This window comes from Canis lupus, chromosome 9 (genome assembly GCF_048164855.1).
Source record: "Canis lupus baileyi chromosome 9, mCanLup2.hap1, whole genome shotgun sequence".
In the NCBI taxonomy this organism is placed as follows: domain Eukaryota; kingdom Metazoa; phylum Chordata; class Mammalia; order Carnivora; family Canidae; genus Canis; species Canis lupus.
In genome coordinates, this window is record NC_132846.1 from 45,940,692 (window position 1) to 45,959,693 (window position 19,002).

Consider the following 19,002-nt stretch of genomic DNA (forward strand, 5'->3'; position numbering starts at 1 on the left):
GTACACTTTCTCAGCTTTTGAACAGCAGAGAGCTGACCACCTAAAACAAACAGGTTTTGCTCCTGTAACAGGTTTCTTTAAATGCTCACTAGTTTGGATTCCTGCTGCTGGTTGGTTAACAGAGACCTCTGCCTAATTCAGAGGGGCAAGTCACACAAGGCTTGCCTACATGGGAAGAGCAGAGCAGTATGTCAGCTGTGAGGACCTAAGTTTCCTCCCAACTTTCAAATCCACATGAAGAATTTCCTTTCACATGTCCTGTGAGTCAGAGAATGGAGCACAAAGCTTAGAATAATTATTCTATGAATTCACAATCAGAATAAGGCAAAATCATGTCATGTTCAATCCTTCCAGGAATAAGAGTATCCCAGGATAAGCAACCATAAAGTCATGAACAGTCAGAAGAGTCCCTCTCATTATTTTTTCAACACAAACCTCGACTTTTTAAAAATACTCATCAGTGGCTTACAACAAACCAAGTCATGCTATTTTAAAAAACATGGCTCAGTTGGTGAAACATGAAACTCTTAATCTCGGGGTCATGAGTTTGAGTACCATGTTAGGCACAGAAATTAATTTTTAAAAAAAGTAAGCCCAGTATCTATTTCATCATGCTGCTTTGTATGCACAAGGTGCTAAGACACTTATAAACATCATCTTAAAACCCTACCATAAACCTGCAAGATAAATATTATCACCATTTTGCAGATGATGAAAGAAAGTTTCAGCTAAGTTTAGCAGCAGCATGTATTTAGGGGCAGACATGGAATAAGTCATGGTGGACCCTGAACCACCATGGTCCAGGTCTCAATTCCTTCTCTCTAGAATCCCCTTCTATCATTACTCTGCTTGGTAAACTCCAATCACCTTTCAAGATCAAATTCAAATGCATCGCCATTCATTATTCATTATTCATTCATTTTACACATCTACTAAAAATTTACTATGCATCAAGCTCAATGCTGGGCATTGGGATACAGGATAAGACCTTGTCCATGAAGAGACCAGTGAGAGGAATAGAAAAGAGGTCAATTAGAATACAGAGATGAGTCACACCACAGATACAAAGAGTGTACAAAGAGACCGGGATGGGCTCCTGGCCACCTACACCAGACCAGGATGAAGGCAGGAGACAGCTAAACCCTGCCTGCTAGGTAAAGGGATACAGGGATCTAGAGACAGGAGTCAGCAGGTATGAGGTATGCCTTGCCCTCAAAGACTCCCAAGTGGCCTGGCATGGCTCCAAAGAAGAGCCACGTGCCAACCAATGCACCAGGGCATCCCAGAAGATTCCTACAGATGTACCCCCAGGACTCTCATTTTTAGTTGTCTGCTCCTGGCATTACTACCAACCTCCACTCTGGCCACAAAAACCCAAGGTCCCAAAGACCTCTCTTCCACCTATGTGAAGATGACTGGTGTCTGCGCCCTAACTACCTGGAAAGACAGTAGAATGTTTCAAAAATCTAAACAGGTGTCCTGTTTGTGTCCTTGCATCTGCTCGGCTGATGGTGTCTACAGAGATGTCTCAGGCCCTGGAAGAGGGAGGAGTCAGGGAGCCCACCCCTCTCAGTTTCAAGGAGGGCAGCTCTGCTCCCACCTGGCTGGCTTCTGGTTCATCTGCATTTCATTCCATCTGAAAAGCCCCACAACTAAGAGAACCAGGTCAAATGCTGCTCAAGAAAGATTCAGACAGACTTGAATTAAATGTCTGCTTTACCACTTATGGTGGTACATCTCTGCGTAAGGAAGCTCCTCTGCTTTCTTCACCTACACAACAAAGACAGCACTTCTACCTCACAAAATAATGGCAAGGGATAAATAACATGACTACTACTTCTCCAGAAGCTTCCATATAGGGTTAGTGACCACCACTGTGTGCTTCCCCTTGGGAAGGGCCTGAAACAGGAATGCCTCGGGTGGGCTTCAGGGAAAGTCCACAGTGTCGGCTGAGAGCCTTGCTGAGGGACGCCAGCATTCAGGCAAGGAGGCTTTCTGAGAACGAGTGAACCAGTTAGTTTTCCTCTGCCAATGTTCCTCTTTATTTCTGTAACCGAAGGTGGTAATATAAATGAATCCCTGGCATTCCTTTGGCAGGAATACAGTCCAAGAAAGGAAATAAAGAATTACGTGTTGGATGGGTCTGCGCCTCAGGGAGAGGTGGGCAGAAGAAGTCCACGTGATTTACCACGGATTTGGTCCACTCTGATGCCCTCCCAGGGTTGAGAGAAGGTCAAGAGGCCCTTTCAAGACCATGTACAAGCAGCCTGGAAGCACCAGCTCAGCTGAAATTCTGCCTCAGGACCCTCCCCCGCTCCCCGCAGAGGGCCACCACCTCCCCCACAGTGCTGTCAGTGATTTCCCAGGAGTCCTTGCAACCTCACCCTGAACCCTGGGCATACCCTGTGTCAATAATTAACCACCTCCAGGGATATGAAAATCCTTTCCACCATTTGGTGGGGTCACAGGTTGGAAAGAGGTGTTCTATGTTTTCAAAGTGAGGAAAAGCATCAAAGTGGATAGCAGCCTGACCAAAGGCACACTGACTGTTTAATAATCTTTAGCAAAGGGGCGCCTGAGTGGCATGGTGGGTTGAACATCTGACTCTTCATTTTGGTTCCTGAGATGGAGCCCCATGCTCAGCATGGAGTCTGCTTAAGACTCTATCTCCTTCTTCCTCTGCTTCTTCTCCCCGCACTCTCTCTCTAAAATAAATAAATAAATCTTAAAAAAAAAAATCTTTGGCAAAGACAGTTGAACTACCACATGAGAAAACACTCTGTAAATTGTAAAGTAACATAAAACTCTTTTTCTTGTTAACTAGACCTCATTCGAAATGATGATCTATTTACCAATATATATAATACATACATGAATATATTGACACAATAAATATTTATCAATATAGTAATATGCAATGCTATATTATATTCCAAAAGCAGCTTATGAAACAGAATGATCCCATTTTAAGGGATGAACAGAAATAAATGCACCAAAATATTAATAGAAGTTATCTTTAGAAGTGGGTAATGTGTGATTTCTTTTTCCCTTTTTTTTTTCCTTTTTGTTTATCCATATTTTCTAATTTTTTCTATGGTGAACATATTCTACTTCTATAATTTTACAAACTTAAAATGCCTCCACTTCATCCCACATACCAGGCAAGAAGTCATTACAGGAGACCACTAACCACTGTGTTCCCTACACAGCACAACCAAAGGGAAAAGTTTTGTCAACTATTCTTCCTGAAATGGTCTAAATCCAAGCAGATTAGAAAATGTATGAAGTTGAAGATCTGGGCCTTACCATCATATCTTCCATCACAGCATGTGGAAAAGGCCCAGAGAACTACACTCAAAAAGCAGTAAGACAAATTCAGCTGGCCTTGGGAGCCCAGCAAAAGCAGAGGCCCAGAGGCCCCAGTCCCCGAGGAGTTGCAGCAGGGGTGGGAGATGGACACAGGCTCAGCCTAGTACCTGGCACAGAGTTAGAATTCAACAAACATTTCCTAAATCAATTAATTAATTAATTATAAGTCAATTTGGGACTGAGTTTTTTCCAACTTCCTAGGCATGCTTGAGCCCTCCTTCCATACTAAGAGTTTTAGCTGGATACATAGTTATCCAGCTAGAGCCTACATTTGTCTCTCTTCTTTGGAGCTAGGTGTGTCCACATCACCAAGAGCATGCAGTGGGGTGTGTACAGTAAGAGATGTGCACAACTTCTGGGTTGTCTCCAAATTAAATACATGCTACTTGCCATGGATAAACTCTTTTTCTTCCCTTCTGCATAATATAATGCTGAAGTAACAGTCACTCAGATGTAACCATTCAGACAAGAACAATGTACTGAGAGACCCAGAAAGAACCTGGGTTTCTTTTTCTCTATCTTGAGAGAGAGAGAGAGAGAGAGAGAGAGTGTGTGCATAAGGAGGGGGAGGAGCAGAGGGAGAGGGAGAGAGAGAGAATCCTACACAGGCTCCACACTGAGTGCAGAGCCTAATGCCGGGCTCGATCTCACAAAAATCATGACCTGAAATCATGACCTAAGCATAAACCAAGAGTCGGATGCTTAACAGACTGAGCTACCCAGACTGAGCCACCCAGACGCCCCAAGAACCTGGGTTTCTAAATGATCTCATGGGGTACAGCTACCCCAAAGCCTGGACTACTCTTGGAAAAAGAAATACACTTTTACCTTATTTAAGCCACTGAATTTGTAGGTCTCTTTGTCAAAGTAGCTTAGCTTAATTAATATATTAACTATTCTCATTAGCCTATAGTCAAGTAATGAAAGTGTTAGATTGAAGCATATGAACCTGCTATTTCTGTTGGTCAAAAACACTGGAATATCATTACACAGTTCAACCTAATGAAATCTGGTCAGATATTTTAAGGCAAGAAAACTCTTTCCCTCATATTAGCTATTTCACCCTGTAAGTAATGTGTAGGAAAATAAGACACAATATACAAAAGCTACAAAACATCACTAAAAGAAATCGAAAAAGGCCTAAATAAATAGGAAGATATCCCATGTTCTTGGATTAGAAGACTTAATAGTGTTAAAACGGCAATACCTCCCAAAGTGATCTACAGATTTAAAACAATTCTTATCAAAATCTCAGCTGCCTATTTTGGAAAAATGGACAAAATGCTCCTAAAATTAATTTGGGAAATGCAAGGCATCCAGAATGGCCAAAATAATCTTGAAGAACAACAACAGAGTTGGAGGACTCCTACATCTATTTACAAAACTTACTACAAAGCTACAGTAATTAAAACAGAATGGTACTGGCCTAAGGATAGACACATAGACCAACGGAGTATAATTCAGAATCCAGAAATAAACCCTTACATTTGTGGTAAATTACTTTTTGACAACAGTGACAATTCAATTAAGAAAGAATAGCCTTTTCAACAAATGATACTGAGACTAGATACAGGAGTCTTATCCATGGGAGATACATTTCAAGACCCTCAGTGGATGCCTGAAACTGCAAGTAGCACGGAGCCCTATATGTGTTTTTTTTTTTTTTTTTTTTTTTTTTTTTTTTTTTTTTTTGTGTTTTTTCCTATATATACATATGTATGATAAAGTATAATTTATAAATTAAGTATAGTAAGGGATGAACAATAACAAAAATAAAATGGAATAATTATAATGATCTACTATAATGAAAGTTATATAAATATGCTCTCTCTCTCTCAAAATTTTATTGTTCTATACTCACCCTTCTTCTTGTAATGATGTGAGATGATAAAACGACCTACATAATGAGATGAAGTGAAGTGAATGATACAGACATTGTGACACAGCATAAGGTATTCTGATGATAGGTCTGGCTTTCCAGACCATGATTGACCATGAGTAAAGGAAACCATAAAAAAGCGAAACCTCTAATATAAGGAGGGACTACTGCAGTCACAGGCAAAAGAATGAAGTTAAACCCCTTACATCACACCACACACAAAAATTAACTCAAAATAGAACACAGACCTAAATGTAAAGCTAAGAGTTTTATAACACTTAGAAGATAACATAGGTATAAATATTCATAATGTTGGGCATGGTTTCTTAAATATGACACCAAAAGCACAAGCAACCAGAGGAAAAAAAATAGATAAATCAGACCTCATCAAAATTAAAAATGTTTGTGTTTCAAAGAATAACATCAAGAAAGTAAAAAGAAACCCACAGAAAGGGAGAAAATATTTACAGATCATGTATATGGTAAGGGACTTGTATTAAGGATATATAAAGAACTCTTTCAACTTAAAAATAAGACAAATATCCCAATTTTAAAATTGGAAAAGGATTTGAATAGACATTTATACAGAAAAAGATATACAAATGGCCAATAAGCACATGAAAAGATGCTCAACATCAGTAATCATTAGGGAAATAAAACCAAAACTCCCAAAACTATAATGAGAAAGCCACTTCATATTTAACAGGATAGTAATAATTAAAAAGACATACAATAAGTGTTGAGAGGATACAGAGAGACTGGAACCTTCCTACGTTGCTAATGAAAGTGGGAAATGATAGAACTATGGTAAAAAATAGTTTGGTGGTTCCCCAAAAAGTTAAATATCCTATGACTTGGCAAATCCACTCCTACGTATACACTCAAGAGAACTGAAAGTATGTTGACAAAAACTTGTACAAAAATGATCACAACTGGGCAGCCCAGGTGGCTCAGCGGTTTAGTGTCGCCTTCAGCCCAGGGCGTGATCCTGGAGACCCAGGATCAAGTCCCACATCAGGTTTCCTGCATGGAGCCTCCTTCTCCCTCTCTCTCACTCCCATGGAGTGTCTCTGCCCCTCTCTCTCTCTCTCTCTCTCTCTCTCTCTCTCTCTCTCTGTTTCTCATGAATAAATAAATAAAATCTTAAAAAAAAAATGATCACAACAGCATTATTCACAATTGCCAAAAAGTGGAAACAACTCAAATGTCCAGCAACTTATGAATGAATAAACAAATTTCCATGCAGTTCTGACTCATGCTACAACATGGATAAACCTTGAAAACACGATAACAGTAGCCAGTCACAAAGACGACATACTGTATGATTACATGTGTATGAAATTTCTATAATAAGCAAAAACAGAGATAGACAGTAAATTAGTAATTGCCGAGGGAAGGGGGAGTGACTGCTAATAGGCATTGAGTTTCTTTTTGGTGTGATAAAAATATTCTGGAAATTGATAGCAGTTGTGGTGGTTTGAATGGTAGCTCTAAAATGATACGCCCATGTCCTAATATTCAGAATCCTTATATGGAACAGAATCTCCCCTATAGTCTTTGGAGCGAGTGTAGCCCTGCTGATACCAATTTCAGGCTTCTGGCCTCCAGATTACAAATGTCTATTGTTGAAAGCCACCAGGTCTGTGGTAATTTGTTACAGCAACTCTAGCAAACTAATAACAATGGTGATTGGTACAAATTTGCTAAACTTACTAAAAACCACTGACTTAAACATTTTAAAGGGCAAACTTTGTAATATGGTATAATATCTCAAGAAAGCCATTATTTGAAATACACACACTTGGGATGCCTGGGTGGCTCAGTCAGGTAAGCACCTGACTCTTGATTTCAGCTCAGGTCATCATCTCAGGGTGGTGAGATTGAGCCCTGTGTCAGGCTCCACACTCAGCACAGAGTCCACTTGGGATTCTTTCCACCTTCCTCTCCCTCTCCCTCTGCTATTCCCTCCACTCATGCTCCCTCTCTCTCTCAAATAAATAAATAAATAAATAAAATATTTAAAAAAATAAAATACATACTCTCATCATATACACACACAAGCTCACTTTATAACTCATCAGGAAGAAACAACTTCATAGACTAAGTACAATGACAACCTACAGTCCTTTCTTTTGGTATACCATGGTGATGTCATGGCCAAGGGGATGCATACCCTGTAGAAGCTCATCCTCCCATCAGCAAGGACAAGATTTCTTTCTATCTATCTACTATCTATCTATTTATGGACAAGATTTTTAGAACCGTGTCCTTATGACCTATGGTGCTGACATTTACTAGGGGTGTGGTTCATTTAATCTGTGTCTCTGCAGCTCTGGTACATGCTTGAGACCCATCTTTTCCAATTTCTGTATCAATATTCAACAGAAGAGTCCTGACTAGAAGGTTAACCAGACAACGAGAAAAGATCACTTCCAACCCACCAAAACAAGAGATAGGACAAATAATACTCATCAGCTAAAGAGCTTACAGTGAGAACAAGTCCAGCAGTAACAGCCACAGTTGCTAAGGCAGCCAGGATGACCTTGGGGAACGTTCCCAGGAATGACTGGATGCCCTCACCACCCTACAGGCAGAGACAGGAATGCACATTGCTCGTGGGATCTGCTGGTCTTTACTACACAGCAATTGCCAACACACAGGGGTGGTACCAGCCACAGCACTAAAGGGACATTAGGTAGATGAAGGCATTAGAAACGGTCCCATGAAATATCAGAAAGGGAGACAGAACATGAGAGACTCCTAACTCTGGGAAACAAACTAGGGGTGGTGGAAGGGGAGGTGGGCGGGGAGTGGGGGTGACTGGGTGATGGGCACTGAGTGGGGCACTTGATGGGATGAGCACTGGTTGTTATTCTATATGTTGGCAAATTGAACACCAATAAAAAAATAAATTTACATATTAAAAAAAAGAATCGTACAGTTTCACTCATATGGGGAATATAAGAAATAATGAAAGGGATTATAAGGGAAAGGAGGGGAACAATTAGAGAAGGAGACAAACCATGAGAGACTCCTAACTCTGGGAAACAAGAGGAAGGGGAGGTGGGCAGGGGGTTGGGGTAACTGGGTGATGGGCAACGAAGAGGGCACTTGATGGGATGAGCATTGGGTATTATACTATATGTTGGCAAATCGAACTTCAATAAAAACAAATGAAAAAAAGAATAATTAAAAAAAAAAAGAAACGGTCCCATGGCAACCTGGGAATTACTATAGACTGTTCTGAAGGTGGCACTTAGACCAGTGTGGGGTGCCTGGGAGTCTACCCATCCTCAATTCTCCGAGTCCTGAAACGTGTGTGCAGCCAAAACAGACCTGAGGAGCACTGCCCCTGCACCTCTGCACCTTACCTCCACACATCACTGCCTTTGGAAAACATGGAGGCACGAATGACCTCGGGTGCCATCCAAGCATATGTCCCTGCAGCGCTCATCTTTGTGGTCCGGTGCCATTCTCGAGCCAGGCCAAAATCAGTGATCTTCAGAATCTTGTTGCTCAGGTCTCCATTCTCCACCTTCTGGAGGATCAATACTGGGCAAGGAAAGGACACAGAAGAGACAGGAAAGTCTGCATCAATCACAAGAAGACCACTGAATACAGAGCCCTCCTGCAAGACTCCCGTCCTCTCCCTCAGGCTGCCCGTGCAGCTACAGTAGTCTGAAGGTAGCAACCATCATTTCTGGTAAGAGGCACCTACAATGCATCCATTTTTGTGCCAAGTCTTTTTGATAGGTATTATCTTTAACTCACAGCAACCTTATGAGGTAGGTACCATTGCCATATCCTTTTTACAAGACGAGAAAACTGAGATAAAGCACCCATGAACACAGCAGCCGGACTGAAGAGCCTGCTCTCCTAACCCTCACAGCGTATGAGCCATTCACGCCTATGGAAGGAGCCGTGAGGTCACAGCTGACCCTTCCGAGGAGAGGCTACTTGGGCTTCCTGTCTGCCTGGGCACCCCTGGCCCACCACTCTCAGACCACAAGGAATGGTGGATTTTCAAGGTTTCAGACAGTGCCTGGATAGTTTCCACTTTACTTAAGCCTATAGGAAAACATGTCTTTTGGGCACAGAGATTTCTCCTTAATTTGGGAACTTGCTCCCAGTCATTGAGAACTGGTTGTCAAGTTGGAGAAGTCAGAGGGTACACACATGTTCACACCCATGAGTCTCTCTGTGGATATGGCCCAAGAGGAAAGAACTGGTGCGCTGAGCCAGTTATCCTCTGGGGCTGTCTCCCAAGTTCTAACGCTGAAGCACCACATTGTGGAGCCATCTTGGCTCTCCAGGACGGTAGCTGAGGCAGCCACCCCCCCTACAGGACGGTTCCAGCGACTGGTCCCCTTGCAGGAGCCAGCCTTCTTAAAAGGAGCAAAAATGCTAACTGATCAATGTGCCGTAAGCAAAGCCAAGGAACTGTGAGCAGACAGTGGACGTGTGCAATCCTAGGATGGTTCTGAAGGTGTCATGCAAGCACAACCTCTTATGGGCTGGACACTGAACTGCCTGGAATTCAGAGCTCTATACTCAGGATTTCAGAGAAGGAAGAAGCAGTCTCTCCCCACCCCTGCTGTTCAAGTCCAAATGGGGAGGGCGGGGAAAGGAATCCACTGAATATAGAATAACAACTAAAAAAAAGGTTGACTCAGTTCCTCCAGCCACTCTGTCTAGGTAAACAATGAAAAAAATTAGTTCTGAGCCCTACGTGTCCTAGGTTACACCCTTCCTGGGTTGATTCTCCCCTGACTCCCACTGAGGGGCTCTTACGGCTTTACCTTTACCTCTCTGAGAGGTGTTTGCAATTTAAGATTCTCGGAGAGCTCAAACTCTTCCAATATTTAAAGAAAGGAACTGTGATGGTGGTACTTTGGGTACCAAGGAGGAGCTTGGGGGTGCCTTTTAGGGCAATGGCCTTACACACACAGGTCCCTCAAGTCACACACTGTACATTTCTCCTCCTGCCCCCAGTCTGTAAATATCCGCTGAACTGTTACACATTGGAAGGATGTAGACCAAAGATCTCCGTGTCCTACGTGCTTCTCAGAAAATCAGCAGTAAAGAGGGATTACAAGGAGCTATAGAGCTGGAAGCTCAAAAGAAAATGCCAGCCACTCCCTAGATCTAATGGACTTGGTCTCCTTCCTCCACACCCTCTTCGACTCCCCTGATGCACCCCTCCCTGCTCTGAGCTGACCGGATCTAAAAAAAAAAAAAAAAAAGCCATCTCATTGAATAACAAAAATCTTTCCAGATTCTTCTGTGCCCCTCTCCCCATCTCAGCAGAGACAACACACAAGTACGCATGCAAATTGCTGGGCCAGTGGCACTACGGAAACCCACCATTTATTCCCTGTAAAGAGGCAACCACCAGCTGCTGACCATTTGTAAGCCACCCAAAGACTCAGAGCGAGCCCATCCCCTTATACAGCCCATGGGGTCTGGTCTTGTCACCCCTGACTCCAGGTGCTGGGACCAGGTGAGTGGGAGGACGGATAACAGTTTCATGATACGTATGGAACCAGCTGAGCTTCCACAGGTTCTGGAAGGGGAAGCAAAGAAGTTTAGGCTCTATTATAGGAAATGGATTTTTAGAAAATGAACGGCACCATGAAGATAATGTTTTAAATATATGAGTCTGTCTGATGGGTAAGAGGGCGGCAGAATGATGGAGATGGGGCAAGAATCAGCCCAGGAAAGATATGCCTGAATACGAACGGCGTTTGGGCAGATCCAGCCCAGTTCCACCTAATCCCCACCAACCCTGCTGCCTTACATCCAGCAGACTTCAAAAAAGCATCCTCATATGGTGGACCCCGGGAGGCATCGAAGTTAGAAACCCCTGGCATTGAGGTCCTGACCTCAGCAAAGAGGAGAGGCTGTAATAGGAAGGAAGCCAGCTAGCAATCCTGCCTACTTCTCTCTATTTCTAGTTCCAAAACATTTCTCCTCACCCCCAAAAGGAAATCCATACTCATAAGCAAACATTCCCCATCTCCCGTCCACCCAGCCCCTAGCAGCCTCCAATGTGCTATCTCCATGGATTTACCTATGGTGGATATTCTATGTGAATGGAATTATGTGACAGATGACACACCTAGTTATTTCGTTAGTGTAATGTTCTCAAGATTCATCCAGATTGGGGTGCCTGGGTGGCTCAGTGGTTGAGCGCCTGCCTTTGGCTCAGGTCGTGATCCCAGAGTCCTGGGATCAAGTCCCACATCGGGCTCCCTGCAGGGAGCCTGCCTCTCCCTCTGCCTGTGTCTCTGCCTCTCTCTGTGTGTGTCTCTCATAAATAAATAAAATCTTTAATAAATAAATAAAAATTTAAAAAAAGATTCATCCAGATTATAGCTTGTACCCGCACGGTACTCCTTCCTATAGCTGACTAATATTCCATTGTATATTCCACCTATATACATATGTATATATTCCATATATACATATGTATATAGGTATACCTATACATAGGTATATCTATATATATATATATATCTATATATATATATAGATATACCACAATTTGTTTATCTATCAGTCCTCGACAGACTTTTGAGCTGTTTTCACCTTTTGATTACTATGATGTAGTGCCACTATGCACACATAGGTACATCTATTTGTTTCAGGGCCTGTTTTCAGGTTTGGGATATGTACCTAGGAGTGGAATTACTAGGTTATTATGGTAATTCTATGTTTGCTGTTTTCCACAGCAGCTGCACCATTTTGCATCCCCATCAGCAATGTAGGGCTCCAATTTCACCACATCCTCAACACACTTATTTTCCTTTTTATTTTTTTTAAATTATAACCATCCTAGCGGATGTGGAGAAGTATCTCACTGTGGTTTTGACTTGCATTTCCCTAATGACTAATGATGCTGAGCCTCCTTTCATGTGCTTGTTTGTCATTTGTATATCTTCTTTCAAGAAATGAATTTTGTTTTGACTTATAAGACTTTTTTATATACATTCTGGGTACCAAACCCTTAATCAAATATATGATTTGCAAATATTTTTCCCCTTTCTATAGGCTGTCTTTTCACTTACCTGACAGTGTCCGTAAAAGCTTTTAACTTAGAGGAAGTCCACCTTATCTGCTTTTTATGTTGTTGGTCATGCTTTTAGTGTAACAGCAAGGATTCCACTGCCAAATCGAAGTTCATTAAGATTTACCTCTCAGTTTTCAGAGTTTTACGGGTTCAGCTCATTGACCCATTCTTAGTTCATTTTTGTGTACCACAAAAGGGGTATTCAGCTTCATTTGTTTGCATGTGAATATATCCAATTGTCCCATTTGCTAAAGAAAACGGGTTTTACCCTTAAAAACAGGATAGAGTAGTTCCCTCCTGGTACACTTTCCCCAGGGAGAGAGAGGTTATCATCACAGCAGCTTACAGTCCTGCACCACTGCAGTTAGACCATTCTGAGCTTCTACCACTGACAAACAACTACAGCAAAAACAAACTATTGTGCTTTACTTCTTAGAAAACTTCACAATGCTTTATCAAAATCTAATGAAGCCCGTCCAAGTGTATTGTGAAAACCTCACCTCTCGTGGCTAGTGCAGTGGAACACATGCTGGCAACAAGTCCAAGCCCCAGTCAATGGGGGGCTGGCCAGGTAAGGGAGACAGAGAGGAATGGATGCATCTGAACGAAAAGCCTGGTGACTAACCGGATATAGAGGCTTGAAGGAGAAGCAGGAGGTTCCCAGTCGTCCAGACATAGGAGACAAGGAGAATGGTGGCACCCCTGATTGAAGCTGGGAGGCAACGCCCTTTGAGGAAGCCAAGTTCAATTTGGGACATAATGGGTCTAGGGTGACAGTAACTAGAGTCAGCATGAATCAGAAAAAAAAAAAAAGCAGACAATTTAAATCCCAGCCTTGACACTCTACATGTGACCCTGAACAAGGTTCATAAACTCTGCACTTCTATAAAATGGGATAAAGATTAAAAGCAATGTAGTAACAAAGCCCCTAGCAGAGTGCTTGACACAGAAACAGGGACTCAGAACACTATAGCTATTATTATTATTGCGATGATTAAGTATCTCCTATGGAAGCAGAAGCCATGGGACTCAGCATTAAGGTGCTGAGGACACCATTGGGAGGCCTGGGAGTTCCTGACAAACGATAACCATGCAATAATTTTCTGCTTTATAAATCAATGGTATGGTTGATAAATTAATAATGCTAGCTATCCATTATTGATCACATGGTGCTGTTTGTATAACGTATGTAAAGAGCTTTACGTACATCACCTTAGTTAATCCTTAAATCAACCCCATGATGTAGGCGCAAATATTTTCTCCCTAGCTTGCCCATGCTGAAACAGATACAGCACGGTTAAGTCAGCCGCCCACAGTCAGAGAGGGATGGAGATGGGCTCCAAAGCCAGACCCTTCTTCATGTGCTGTGCCATCCAGAGACAAAAAAGAATCCTATAGTCTTTCAGGCTTATTTCAACTTCAGCCAGATTCCTAGATAGTCACTGGTTAACCAGTCTTCACTGCTCCCCCTTCTCCTGAATTAATCGTTCAGCACCTAAAACCACTACTACACAATTTAACACTATCTACTACTTCTTTTACGTCATTCCCAAGAGCTGCACGCCTATGTGTCTCATCATCTACTCGGAGGGACAGGACTCCTCAAGGGCAAAAAAACCCATTCTCCTTCTGGAACCCATGCTGTTCTCCCTCCAGCAACCAGCACAGAACTAGCCTCTCTGAAAGGACAGACCTCTCACTGGTCACTTATTTCACTGAAGAAGTATCTTGTGCATCTTCTCAGACTACCCACTTCCCCATCCTTTGGGTGCCGGAGGTGAAGGGTAGGGAGGGCATCCCCCTCGCCCCACCAGTGTACCATCCATCCCTGAGACATGAAGGGGAGCCAGAGTGTACCAAGCAAGGTAATTAGATTGGCGAAGAGGGATGCCGCGGCTGGGGTCTGCTGGCAAATAACACACGGAGATGCTGCCAAGTTGGGTGGGGAAGACCAGGTAAGATAAGCTAGTGATTCTGCCCATAAGGGCCTTCGGGACATACTGCATGGAAAGATACAAGACAAAACTGAATATTAGGTCAAGACAAAGTGTACATCAATAAGGGCCTATGTTTTGCTGCAATCAGGAGGATAAGCAGTTTTCCAAACCTCAGTAACCTACGGATATTATTCACAATTATTTTCAGATCAGGAGACCACCTAAATGCCGCTTACTTACTACTTTTCTTTATGTTCATTTTTTAAAAATTACTACAAGAAATTGTATATTATTATAAATGAAAAACAAATATTCTAATATCAGTTGACCTGTACAAATAAATAAAATGCAAGAAATAGCTGTTACTAAGTTTCAGTATATCCTGTTAGAGGTCAAACTCTCAGCCTTAGGCCTTCTGTCTATTACAGAGAAACAATTAGAAATGTTGAGAGGAATAAAGGAAAACTAGCACCGAAATGAAGGTCAAACCTTCACGAATATAGAAAGGTGGGGTGACTTCTACAGGATTCAGGGATTCAGTGCATATTTCATACAGACCACCATAAAGGCCAGCTCCTGTTAGGTTATCAGAGGGAGAAATGAGTCAGGCGCGGGTGGCCACAGAGGGCTCAGAGTCTGACCTAATATCATTTAGCTGGAGGCCAGGCTCTCAAAACTTGGCATAACTGAGGAGACACTCCCATATGTCGTAATGGTAAATTTAGCTTTGGTTGATGACTTATCATTTTGAGATTTCTTATTTATTATTCATCTCCATTAGCACAAGGGGCTCTGATTTGCTAAACGTTCATCTTGGTGCCAAGAATCCCGTCCCCAGACCTTCATTTGGTTTGAATGAATCAGTACCATCTCTCCCAAATTAAGCAATTGGTCTAACTCTGTTCTGGGGGTTGCGTTTTGCTTCGTTTAGTCTTTTTTTTTTTTCCAATTTATTGTCAAATGTGTATACACATAGAAGAGCGTACAGAACACGTAGGCATGGTTTAAAGAAAAGGAGATGAAAACTCCTGTGACCCAATCCAGTCCCTTAGAAGCTTCGTGTGTCCTCCCCACCATCTCCCTTTTCCGACTTCTGTCATTCATTCCTTTATTTCGTTTTATAATTTTACCACCTATGTATATACCCCCAAATAAGACATTGTTTAGTTTTGAAAAAGTGAGTGGCAAGTACAAACAGAGCATGTGTACTAGTTTTCTAGAGCTACCATCAAATGACTACCACAAATTTGGTGGCTTAAAACAACAGAAATATATTCTCTCTCAGTTCCAGAGGCTAGAATTCGAGTCCAAAACCAAGGTGTCAGCAGGGCTATGCTCCCTCCAAAGGCTTGAGGGAAAGAAGAATCCTCTCCTGCCTCTTCTAGCTGCTGGTGGCTGCCAGCAATTCTTGGTGTCCTTGGCTTAGTGCAGCATTAAATCCAACGTCTTCATCTGGCTGTGTGCCTTCCCTGCGTCTGTCTCTGTGTCTTCCCATGGCCTTCTCATCTCTGTGTGTCTGTATCCAAATTTCCCTCTTCATATACAGAAACATGTCATTGGATTAGAGCCAGCCTTCCTCTAGCGTGGCCTCATCTTGACTACATACATCTACAAAGGCTCAACTTCCAAATAAGGTCACCTACACAGGCATAAGCTCCTCTGTATCTTCTGGTTCTAAATTCACTTTGGCCGACCTCTGATTCTCGGGTTGGGCAAAGAAAACACCCGCCTATCTGGTAAGCAGGGCAAGGAGGAGGGCATAGGAGCTTCATCAGCACATGAGCAAGACAGCCAAGTGTAGATAAGAATCTGGACCAGGCTTCCCCAGGCAGTCAGTGCTTAGTAACACCACCAGCAGGCAGGTCAACAGTGACAGCCCTGAGTCACACTTGGGAGGTGTCAACTGCCCAACCTCTAGGTCTGCTGCGCAGTACACTCTCCTGGAGTCCCCTTCTGCAGTCCACAGGGGTATCCCCTCATCCCTCTCCTGTGTTAATCTCTGTGGCCTGCACCCCACTCTCTCTCTTTGCTGGCTTCTTCTCTTGTTCTGCTGGCATGCATTCTCCAGTAGCGCCTTAGAGAGAATGCATGGAAGGTTTTTTTATGCTGTTGTTGGAAAGTGTCTATTTCCTATCCCTATACTTGGTATAAAAATTATTAGAGATTTCTCTCCATGATTTTGAAGCCATGATGCATCATTTTCTTGTTTCCAACACTGCTGTTAAGAAGCCTAAAGCCATTTTGCTTCCTGATGCAAAGTAGTGATAATGTCTTTCTCCTCTGGAAAATAGCTACTCTCTTCTTAATCCCTTATGGTCTGAAATCTGAGGGATGTGGCTTGAGATGGGAACTTAGTAGGTACTCTGAAATCTATACATTCATGTCTTTCAGTTAAAGCGAATTTTCTTGAAGTATTTTACTGTTAATGTCCTTGTCTATATCTCTCTGTTTTCTCTCTGCAGAACCTCTGTTATTCAGATATTGGGCTTCCTAGACTGGTCCTCCAATTTTCGATCTTTTCTCCTCTATTTTTCCCATCTTTTTTTCTTTTTGCTCTTCTATTGGAGATGTTATCACTTTACCTTTAAACCCTTCTTTTTTTTTTTTTTTAAATTTTTATTTATTTATGATAGCCACACAGAGAGAGAGAGAGGCAGAGACACAGGCAGAGGGAGAAGCAGGCTCCATGCACCGGGAGCCCGATGTGGGATTCGATCCCGGGTCTCCAGGATCGCGCCCTGGGCCAAAGGCAGGCGCTAAACCGCTGCGCCACCCAGGGATCCCTCTTTAAACCCTTCTATTGGGTTTTTCATTTCCTTATCACAGTCTTAATTGCTAAGGGAGCTCTTTTCCCTCTCTGAATTTTATTTATTTTTTGTGTGAGTGGCTAGCACAAAGACATCTGTGTAACAGCCATTTTTTTGTAATACGGGTACAATATCTCTTCTTCTGAGTGTATCAGTGATGGTTCTTTTTTAATTCTTTTTTCTTCTCCTAGTGCCGTTTGCTTCAGCTGCTTCTCCTTTGTGTGCTTTGGCCTCTGATGCTCTTTTGCTCAGACTTACAGCAACCCTTGGTTGTCTGTCCATGACTGAGAACCATATAGTGCTTTGGTTTTAAGAAGTCCTTATCTTTTACAGTATGTACTGAAATACTTACTAAAAATATGAAACAATGCCATAGATTTCCTTCAAAACAATCAAGGCTGAGGAATGAGTGGGATGACAGAAAAAAAGACGGTTTCCCACAAGTTGGCCAGTATGGAAATTGCTGAGTGCATGGGCGGTTGTTACTGATTCTCCTTGCTTCTAAGTCTTCCATTGTAAGCAGGCAGGGAAAGGTATGAAGAACCCAAAGCTGACCAGACCTCTCAGCACATAGGAGGGATCCACCAGCTTCAAACTTCACTGTGGGAGATCCAGGTAACTCTAGGCAGGAATATCTAAAGGTCACTTCTCTTGAGCTGGCCGTGTGCTCTCAGGGTGTTCCTCCTCTGAACAGCCTAGGAAAGGGGAGTCCTGGGTGCTCCCTCGGTGTGCTGGGGAGCCAGTCACGAGTGGGGGGGCCCAAGGGGTCTTGGAATGTAGCTTTCAGTCTATAAACACACACGTCATCCCTCCTTTTCTGTATAAAGCACCCATACCCTCCATTGTGCTTGGTGGCCCTGTCCAGAAACTGTCTACCCCTTCCCAAAAGGCAAGGTGGTCAGGCAGCTGCACCGAGCGAAGAAGAAAGGTCCATGGGGCTCAAATGCACTTCATATCATTGCCACCCAATCTTTTTTATTTGAGGATTCCACTTCACCCCAGCTCCAGAGGTGCCCGGTGCTGCCACTTGCTAGACATTTGAGGAGTCTGTGATATACATGGATTGATTGGTACTTTGCTTTCCTTGCTGTCAGCTTAAAATGATCTTTCTCAAATGTCCTAAGGCAGCGAGTTACCGTTCATCTATCTGTTCTCCAGCTTCCCAAATGTGGCTGCTGTGCCTCCTCTCCTGTTGACCTTGCGAGTTCCTGCAGTTTTCACCAAGTTTTGAGCATGAGTACCAGCACGCGCAGTACATGGATGTGTTCGATCTGCCATCCTCGACTAGGATCCCGCCTTTGGTCTTGTTTGTTTTCTTGGTATAGGGAGAAGGAATCTTGTAGAGTCCGTACCCAAAGGTACCCTGCAAGGCACACGCCTTTGGCTTCACTCTTCCAGCTCTCCCGTTATGCAAAACTCTGGACTCCTGTTTGTTCCTGCCAAAGCTCAGGCCAACCACCAGATCTACGCCACGGCATCCCCTCTCTCCCACCTTAGCAAGAACAATCTCTGAGCTGCAACAAGGCAGCAATGGTCGAGTACCCAGAATGTCTCACAGTTCTGGCTCTACCACATTGCGATCTGCACTAGGGCCGTTCCCCTACTTCCGACATTCTCTGAGTCTGTAATACCCTGAAAGGCAGTGTCAGGCTTTTCTGGGGCCAGCCAAGCTCTACCACCCATCCGAGTTGAATAACAGCTAAGCTCAAGGGCAAAGAGGAGCCAGCCAGGATGACTCTGCCCCAGAGAAAAGCCCCATTCACTAGACATAGCCAGGCCCTAGGGCACCTGAGTCAGCACTAGAGACATTTACTTCCTGAAGCCCGTTGTCTCCAGTGGAGGAAGGAAGAAGATTTCAGGCTCCAGCCCCACCCAGCAGCCCAGAGTGCCAACAGGTCGGTGGCTAAGCAGGGCAGCCTCACTGTCACGCAGGCGCAGCAA

At 43.2% G+C, this 19,002-nt stretch overlaps 1 protein-coding gene across 1 annotated transcript in view; it reads right to left on the reverse strand.

Annotated features, from left to right (window-relative positions):
• The window catches only part of MAP3K9 (mitogen-activated protein kinase kinase kinase 9), a 74,777-nt gene that overhangs the window by 22,007 nt on the left and 33,768 nt on the right, over nucleotides 1-19,002 (reverse strand). Inside the window, exon 3 of the mRNA XM_072839122.1 lies at nucleotides 8,620-8,800. Coding sequence (XP_072695223.1) covers nucleotides 8,620-8,800 — 181 coding nt within the window. The remainder of the gene's footprint in view (nucleotides 1-8,619; nucleotides 8,801-19,002) is intronic.